At 48.9% G+C, this 9,132-nt stretch overlaps 2 protein-coding genes across 2 annotated transcripts; both read right to left on the bottom strand.

Annotated features, from left to right (window-relative positions):
- Nucleotides 1-30: 30 nt before the first annotated feature.
- On the bottom strand, nucleotides 31-4,646 carry FIBRA_04529 (uncharacterized protein; the record flags this gene model as incomplete). Its single annotated transcript, XM_012326323.1, has 11 exons — nucleotides 31-746; nucleotides 798-1,004; nucleotides 1,058-1,113; nucleotides 1,234-1,948; nucleotides 1,999-2,889; nucleotides 2,957-3,135; nucleotides 3,188-3,357; nucleotides 3,407-3,636; nucleotides 3,693-3,846; nucleotides 3,900-3,987; nucleotides 4,084-4,646. The coding sequence occupies 11 exons, from the start codon at nucleotides 4,644-4,646 to the stop codon at nucleotides 31-33; spliced, it is 3,969 nt and encodes a 1,322-aa protein (XP_012181713.1).
- Nucleotides 4,647-5,678: 1,032 nt separating this feature from the next.
- FIBRA_04528 (uncharacterized protein) lies at nucleotides 5,679-7,758 on the bottom strand (the record flags this gene model as incomplete). The annotated part of the gene is made up of 10 exons (XM_012326322.1): nucleotides 5,679-5,988; nucleotides 6,041-6,369; nucleotides 6,421-6,545; nucleotides 6,599-6,674; nucleotides 6,749-6,827; nucleotides 6,874-6,931; nucleotides 6,984-7,052; nucleotides 7,106-7,209; nucleotides 7,262-7,360; nucleotides 7,415-7,758. The coding sequence occupies 10 exons, from the start codon at nucleotides 7,756-7,758 to the stop codon at nucleotides 5,679-5,681; spliced, it is 1,593 nt and encodes a 530-aa protein (XP_012181712.1).
- Nucleotides 7,759-9,132: the final 1,374 nt, after the last annotated feature.

The raw sequence follows: 9,132 nt of genomic DNA, 5'->3' as shown, positions 1-9,132 counted from the left end.
GCGCGCGGGGCTGTGGCGCATGGATTGGTGTCACGCCTTGTGGCGGCGGGTACGAGAATGGCGAGTGCTGCAGCGGCGGCGCCGCACCCCCTGATCGCAGCTGCGCCTGCCCATTCCGAACAATCGCCTCTGATGACGACGCTCCGGCCATCTGCGCGCGATCGAGTTGTTGCGGAAGTGATTGTACTTGCAGTCTATGTGAAGTGTGGTCAGCGTCATGAAGAGGGGTGAAAGATCAGCCACAGACTTTGGTGGAAATGAGCGCATGTCCTCTGGTCGTGGCGTGCTAGGATTGAATGGCGCAGATCCTGACACTGGTGATGTCAATACAGGTGTCCGCCCACTCGCCTTCAATCGCATGTATGTGTCACACTTCTTCAAGAATTCTTTGCTCGGCAGATCCAGACTGTTTGCAAAGTACTCTTGATCCTGCAAGATCGGCAGGAATTCTGCTGGTACACAGTAGAATTCGTCCTGATTTTCTAGCAGGGCTGTGACCACCCGAATGGCTCCGAAACTCTCGTCCCGGACAGGATCTCGCCCACGAGAATACAGAATGTTGGGACATATGACCGTCGCCAGATTTGGCAGGTCCATCTTGCTCCCTGTCTCCGTGTCCAGATGCGCAAAGGAAGCGACCCATTTCAAGAACACGAAAAGAACTTCCATTGTATCTCTATGTGCTTTGGGTAAGAGAAGGCACACCATGTGTAGCATCCGCGCCCGCTCTGCGTCCGATGGGAGATCTGATGCATGGCAATCAACATAAATAGTGTTTATGAACTACAAAGACCTACTTCTAGACGCTATAAATAAGCGATGCAATTTGAAAGTCATGAGAGGATCTGGTAGTTCACGGAAGAACTTCTTCAGGAGAGCCGCCAGCTGCACAGGATTATCCTGCGTAAGATCGACAGCAGAAGGATCTCGATCAATAGCTTCGACCAGTTCTTTGAGTCGCCGAATGTTACCATTGCGCCGGAAAATGCCCTCGATCGACATATCTAACAACGACAACAATGAGTAGATTTCAGACCAATACTGTATTGATGCTTACCCATCTGACGCATGGCAGATATAACGTCATCGACAAAGCTAGGAATCTTGACCGGTCTGCGCGACGCTCCGAGCAGTGAGTCTGCGCCTTCCCTCTCGACAAGCAGTTCAAGTGGTATACCAAATATGCCTGGGATAATGGGTTAGTTAACGCGACGGGTTGGCATCGCCATTCACTTGCCTTTCTTCTTGACATTCTTTTTGTCGTTTCCCGGCTTAAATAGCTTGCCCCAGAAGGAGTTTTTCTTGACTTCCACCATCTCCAAAATTTCATCGAGATCAAACTGGTCTTTCAATGATGATCGATGAAGCACGAGAACGGCACAATACTTGACAATCGCCAGTTCCAAAGTGCTCAGCTCCGCAATAAATGGCACCGAACTTTGTCGCGGCAGTGAGCGATGTTGCTCTCGTGCTTGTGCAGCTTCTACAATCTGAGGAATATCGGCAAGAGTAATGCCATCTTCAATTCCTCCGACAGGTTCATCCAGAGCTCCTCCGCTGGGTGACGTTGGTGCGGAATCATCGACGATCATGATGCCTGTGTTGCCGCGTGTATAAGGTGGTCGAATGACCTGGCCTGAAGGATTCGTATCAATGATCCCTGGAGGGCCGCGGGATTGCGGATGCGAGGGTTTCTGTAGTTTTGCTGGTGAGGCCGAACCAGGGCTTGCTCGGAACGAATGTGAATGCGTGAGTTCTTGTGGCCGTTGCGATTGTGTAGCGTCAGCAGGTTGAGCAACCTTTCCAGATGGACTTTCAACAACAGTGGATCGTTGTGGCACCCGTGCGGTTGCGGACAGTTTCCGATTCAAATGCACAGATTTCAACCTATTTATTTCACTTGAGCTTCGATAAGGGTCGTCCTCCAACTCCTTGTAGCCTTGAGACGCTGTTTTACGAAGTCAGTTCAAACATATCACTCGATCGAATACGACTTACCAGATGATTGCACAACACCACGCTTTTTCAATAAGACGTATAATCGTCGCAAAGCCACATTAAGGAGGAAGGCGTATTGTTCCAGGCGAGACACAGCTTGAAACCCTCCCCGGCATCCGGCATGTCCGTGCTCTGTACAGAAGATGACCGTCGGGACATTACCGAAGGAAGCTGTGTCCTTCATCGATTCCAGATCGTAGACAAATAGACCGACGTTGGCGGGAGGTCGTCGGGCAGTAGACAATTTGGGAGGATCTTTTTCCTTGTCCTTGTCATCGGGACTCTTCGGAGCGGAAGAATCCTTCGGAATCGGGATCGCAGCCACCTTCGCGCAGGTAGCACACTGAACGCAATGTGAATGCCAGCGTTGATATGTGCCTAACCGCACACAATCTTCTTCCACCGTTTGATTGCATTTCACACAAAGATCGGAAGGCGGATTAACGACATTCACCTTTGCCAGCGCTGGATCCCGGGGGTTGCTTACGAATGGTGACTCGCCCGCGTTCTCTGGAGCTAAGCTCTTGAAGCCGTAAGTAACACCTTGCGTCCCTTCATTCCCGTTTTCGAGAGGTGCCATAACTTCCCCATTGGCGCGTTTCATCATCCGCTTTGCACTTGGAGCTCCACCCTGAATGGCAAGCATATGCAACTTGTCGAGAAAAGAAGAAATCGCCTCGTGAACGTTATATTCCCTTTCTAGTCTGAGAGCGCCAGTAAGAGCAATCCGTATCAGGATCTTAAGGTAATGCGCCAAGCCGGTAACAAGCGCGAGGAGTTCCTGCGTCATACCCATGCGCCGCGCTCCTGTTTCTTGCGTGTGGGATAGAAGGGTGAAAAGGTCCACAGTCTTACGGCAGAGCATCCTTGCCTCGCGGACATGTGACATGCCTAGGTAAAATCAAAGAAATTACAAGTTGGCGTGAATAGCCTACGGTAATCAGAACAACAAGCGCACCTCTCATTTGTAGCCGCACAAAATGCCACTCCAGATCATCAATGGTAGCAAAAAGAACTTCAACATGAAGGATGAACTTCTCCGCCATCCGAATGGCCTCCAGATACTGTCCATTGCTAACTTGTCGTAACATGTCCGAAATGCACGCAGCGCTTGATTCTTCAAAAGCTGACAACACGCTAACGACGTATGTTAAGGACATACGTCCACACACGAAAGTTCACCACTTACGTCCAAATTCGGTACACCTGCTGTTCCATGCGGATTTGCTTGTCCTTGAGAGAGATAGCCGTTTCTTTCTGCTCTTCCTCAACCCATGGAGGGTCCTCAACTTTAGGCTCGACGTCCTCGGAGCTGGACAATGGCAAGGGTCTGCGTGACACAACTTTGACATTCCAGAACTTGACTAATATTAACACTAGGTATCGCCAACGCTCATTAAATGCTTACCTTGTTAATCATGTAACACTCCGGATGCCAGCATTCATCTCGCATATTCCGATTGATTTCCACGAATTGCTTCAAAATGGCGCTGTTGCATCCTGCGCACTTCGTGGCAAATCGGGTGGAGTAATGGTAGTGACAATATACATCCCCTTCATGTTCGTAGTATGAGTCCTGCGGCCCAAAAAGGGTTGGACAAACAGAACATGTGAAATGATCGACATGGTACTTTTTATCTGTCCAGATGATTGTTACCATGCACTTCCGGTCAATATACACTAACAAGACTTACTGCACGCCGTAATGTAACTACCTCGCAGGGCCATTCCACACTTTGCACAAATCAAGCTCAGCCGTCGAAAATAGTCACGTTCACATAGTGGATGCTGTTTCCCGTCAGGGCCATCGATTGGGAAGAACTTGGACGCAACTACGGTACCACAATCCTGGATTGTTTTTGTGAGAAAAGAGACATTCTAGAACAAGAGAAAAGACGAACCATGCATTTGAAGCATTGTAGGTGGTATACGGTGCCGAGAGCCCGTACGAACGCACCTTGCATGGCCTTCCCGCAGGCCGAGCATGGTCTAACGGAGCCATAACACGTAACGTAGAAACAGGGAGTTATTATGTCAATTTGATTAACATGACCCCGTAGAATGTGGTTGGGGACATATACTTACGTAGAAGTGATGCTGGCATTTGTGTGGGTAGTTGATGTCCCCGTGGGGGCACTACCACTCGGCGCGGACGCATCAGTGAGTAGAGAGGACTCAGAGTGCACGCTGCCCGGTCGCCCCTTGGAGTTATCCGAGTGGTCTGACCACGAAGGATTATTGCTCGTGCTGGCGGGTGTGGTCGGTCGGCTAGCAGTCAGGAAAGTCTGGGAACGAGAGGGCTGAGGATCGGATGGGGTAAGATCATTATGTACTCGAACCATAGAGTGGTTCAAGTCTTCGCTGCGGGCATGGGGAGGGTCATCACTCTTGGGTCTCCTCTGATCTATGCTGTGAGGAGAACTAAGTGTGGAAGACCTGTGCGGCAAGTTCACGCGCTCTGATAGATGACTGCTGGATGACTGAGAGATAGGGAAGATGCCATTCCGAGGTGAAGTGGAGATCGGCTCGCGGGATTTAGTGAGGTCGAGGTCCGAGGCCATGTAAGCCGGGGTTGAGGGATCAGTAGGAGAATGGGAGTCGCCAGATATCTGCTTAGACTGAGGAGCGTGGTCTGCAAAGTTACTCATGGATGTTGAAGTGCCCAGTTAGCTAGTCGCCAGGGTCACAGGGCAGGAAAACTGAAGCCAAGGCCGTCGTCCACAGCGAGCACGAGGGAGGGCAATAGCTACAGTGGAAACAGGCCAATTTGGCGTGACAAGAGTCACAAATGTGTTGTGTCACGTGCCTCAGTATACCAACTCCTTGGCGCTCTCCAGCTGCTCCAGCACCGCCGCCAACTGTTGCCGTTGTCGCCAAGTTGCTGCCGTCCTGTTCCGTTCTAAGCGACTCTATAGCCCTTTATCAATCGGCTACTGTAGTCTACACTTGTCAATGAGAGAGCCAATGACATCCCATCTCATAATCGCTCTTTAAAAATGTAAGTAACTTGTTCACGGCACCTGGTTTGAGAAAGCGAAATATATGGCAATGACAAGTATTATGCATATGGGTTGAACAGACTCGATAAGTTCACAGCGTCGCTGGCCTAATAAAGTTCGCTCAGCACTCGGGGTGGCCTTACGGCCGTCTTGGCGCATTAATGAGGTCAGATCGTAGCATTCAGCTACTTTCCAAATGCCCGAAGACTTCAAAGATTTACAAAGACCTGAAGTCTGTAACCTGATATTTACGACAGCTGACATCTAATTCTCATTTCACGAGGTAAGTAGCATTACATTGCAGCAGCTACGTCACATGGTTCGACAACACTGATACGAGCAGAGAATACACGAGTGCTTGAGATGGCCTAGGGTTACGAGATATTTGATGTTACAGCGTTGGCGACTCGTCTGCATTCAAAATTAAGGTGGTGAAAAACCTGATCATCTCCACTAAATTATCAACGATACAAGCTATAATGGTAATACGCACGGTTAAGCGACGATAGTTTTTATGGCAGGAAATCCACTTGCCTTCATTGATAGTGTGGACACCACTCAAACCAGTACCGTTTCCTGCAGCATAATGGGAGTAGCGGAAAATATGAGGTGTTAGTTTCCAGTAATATCGTGTGTCTATTTCACGCGTCATTTGCTCTGAGGTGACAACTTGTGATACGATTAAGACGTACCAGTATTACCAGAAACCAGACTAGGTATGACTGTGATACCATCTTCTGACAGCGAGCGATGAGAGTTATAGGTAGCTTTGATGGTTCCAGACAGCAGCTGGAATGGTGCAGCATCCTCGCTTACTGGAGTAATGGGTGCAGGATCGAGAGCTGTCCCCCAAGCGTCACTGAGTGACAAAGTGCCATATCCTGGTTCATCACCCGTGACGCTCAGACCGAACGCCGTGTAGGACAGATTGAAGTTAGCGGCAATAGACTTAAAGAGACCGGTCGCACGCTCTTTGACTTCGCTGACAGAGCTATCAAGCGCTGTTAGGACGCGTAAACCCTACAGTCTTGGGTGAGACATACCTATCCGTAGCAATACGATGGTTGATGACAGCCATTGCATTTTCGGGCAATGCATTTGACTTCACACCACCAGAAATTATGTCAATGGCTTGGGTGGTTTCGACGAGCGCCTTGAAGGTGGGATCCTTGAATAATTCCTCCTGAGCAGTATACAACGCTTTATCGGAAATAGCAGCCTTGCGCATCATTTTTTTCACTATTGTGGGAATCTCGGGAGCATGGGCTGCAAGGCATTCTGCGTGCCAATACATCGGAGTTTCACGCTTGAGCTGAGTAACAACTGGATTGTTCTCATAATGAACGAGCAGTTGTGCGAGCATGCCAATCGTCTGGTATAGGAGCTTTTTAGAAGTGCTCTGAAGATGGAACACCAAACCTACCGTGTGAGCAGGGGGAACACTAGAGTGTCCACCTGGAGCTGTTAGTTCCAGGCGCACATCTATATATCCTTTTTCGGCGACGGAGGGAACTGCGAAAACACCACCGTACTGCTCTGAGATCTTCCCTGGAGGTAAACTTGTTAATTCGTACACAAGTATTGAAAAGCGCATACCGCACCGCCTTCATCAATCAACATCGCAAATGCGTTTTCGCCGAACGTGCTCAAGAGGTAAGCTCCTAGAGAAGACGCACCCTATTCATTTCCACGATAAATTTAAGGACATGCATTATTACTGAAGTGGTCTTACGCACCCGGGTGCCACTCACTTCCTCATCGAACCCGAAAGCAAGCACGATACCACGGAGTGGCTGAAAATTTCGTTCAAGCATTAGTTCAATTGCAGACCTGTGCAAATCTTAGTCAGGGCGCGCTAGCCTTCGACATTGCGTACATTATACTGATCAAGCCGCTCTTGTCGTCTCTGCTGCCACGCCCCCACACAAGCTCCCCTGTGGGTGCAGGCTCAGCATCAGAGCAACGGTATGTTGGCTTGGTACACACCGTCGAAATAACCTGAGAATGGCGGATGCACCCAGTCATCATATGTATCAGGATTGACTGGGACGACATCTGTAACGAACGTAAGCATGTATGGGTCTGGAGGATGAGTGCACAACCCATACCCTGATGCGCAGTCAAAAGCAAGGGTTTCAGGCTCTCATCTGAGCCTTTCCAATGATACACTAGGCCATAGGTGTTCACCTTTGCGAGGTCTAGAGTGGAATGGCTGGGAAAAATCAATACTAATGCTTGAGATGACTTGAAAGTTTGATACAAACATTCGAGGGAATGCCCGGTCAAGGTACTTGTGGAATGGAGTAAAGGCTTCCCAACGTGGATCTTCGCCTATCGGACCCATTTGATCATAAGACTGTGTTCTGTGAAGCAGTCAGCGGCATATCTAGTTATACCAACAAATCCCACAAACTTACGGGATGCGCACAGCACCAGCCAGTAGATCAACGGCTCTCAGCCTGAAAGCATCAGTGCTAAAGGTTGAACTTAAGCTCTTCCATAGCACTTGATGTTTCTCTGGGCTCAACGGAGCAGGTTGAGGACACATTTGAGCGGCATCGACGGCTCCCGAGCCATGAATGCGGACTTGAAGGACATTGCTAGCGCGAGATAGACTGAAAATTGTGCAGAGAGCCAATGCTACGACGGCCCACTTGCGCCAGGACAATCGCGAAGCCTCGACTTGCTTCTTTTGGTCAAAGCTTATCGCGCTGGAGGGTAACCATTCGGCCTGTCCCTTCAACACCTTTGGGTCAGACATGGTTGGAACAGTTAGTTGAGAGTAGACGTCGGCTGTGTCAGCGAGCCCTTTTATTCTTGAGACACGAACCTCGGATATTCTGAGACGACACAACCATACGTTCCGAGATAGATAAGCAAGGCCCAGTCGCGAATCGCAACCAATCCTAATATGTTTCGACCCGTGTAAACCGAGGACTCAGAATTGGGTTATCTTGTCTTGGACTGATGACCTGTCATGATGGGCGGGTGCAGGACGAATAATAGAAAATTGTCTCGAGTCTGGAACATACTATCATTGCACCAGTAATGCAATCGCAACAGTAGTGCAATTACTGAACTTACAGCTGCTCCTCCCCCTCTATAAATCCCAATAAATCATGTATGATACAAAATACAATTATTATCACTATTGTGTAATTTTCGTATGAATGAAATATACGAGAGCAACTCGAGTGCCTCGCGAGTGTGTTTTGAGGACTACATCTCGACCAAGAGTGGCCTCGGGTGGGTGATCGCCATGTCCGATTGACATAATAGCTCACCACGGCTATGTAAAGAACATACACGCCTCTATTCTTATTTCTCCGGAATAATCTGCATAGTGAACCCCTCCTGAATCCTGTGTCAAAAGGTAGCGACTCAATCCTGTGACATTTAGCCACAATCGGCGTCGTGAATCTTGACTCAGCTGATGGTAGTGGTGGCGTACTTCGCATAACTTCGCAGTCCAGCCACTGAACGCTGGGCGGACAAAGAAAACGGCATGTGCGGCATTGTGACGGTCGACGTGACATGCCTCGGAGAAAAGTTGCACTGCTGTTGCGATTTTGTTTTGCTCTCGGTATTGCTCAATTCCGGACATACTGAGCCTATGAAATTCACGTATGTACTTTCAAACATTCTGCATCAACTGGAGAAAACTCCGAGATGTTCCGGTAAAATGTGCGCTATAGGAAGCCCAGATACTGAAAAAGTTGCATTACTGGTGCAATGATAGTAGTGGCATATAATTTCAAGTACATTTTTATCATGCTGAGCCGCTCTGCCAGATAGACCCAGTGAGATACATAATTCGATTCTCGATGCGGCATTCGGCGCCGAGTCCACGGTCCTCGTATCGTGTCGGAAGCGCTCTGTCGCTGCAAATTCAGACCTGAGATAACGCAGTCTGCTAGCAGTAGGGCAAGGAGAATTTGGGAGTGTAAATTTACAGCGTGTTAATTTACCTATAAATTAGCGGTAATTTACAGGGGTGGCCAAAACATGGTGTAAATTACGGTTGATCTGGAATGAGCGCCCGTATCAGCGTGAGACTGCATGATCTAGCTGGAAAGTCAATGATAAGTGTTGATACGGGTGATGGTCAAGAGCAAAGAGCGAGAAATGATTATTA

Source organism: Fibroporia radiculosa (genome assembly GCF_000313525.1).
Source record: "Fibroporia radiculosa TFFH 294 genomic supercontigs, scaffold3170, whole genome shotgun sequence".
NCBI lineage: Eukaryota > Fungi > Basidiomycota > Agaricomycetes > Polyporales > Fibroporiaceae > Fibroporia > Fibroporia radiculosa.
Note: the sequence above shows the minus strand (reverse complement) of the source record. Positions and strands in the feature narration are given on the sequence as shown.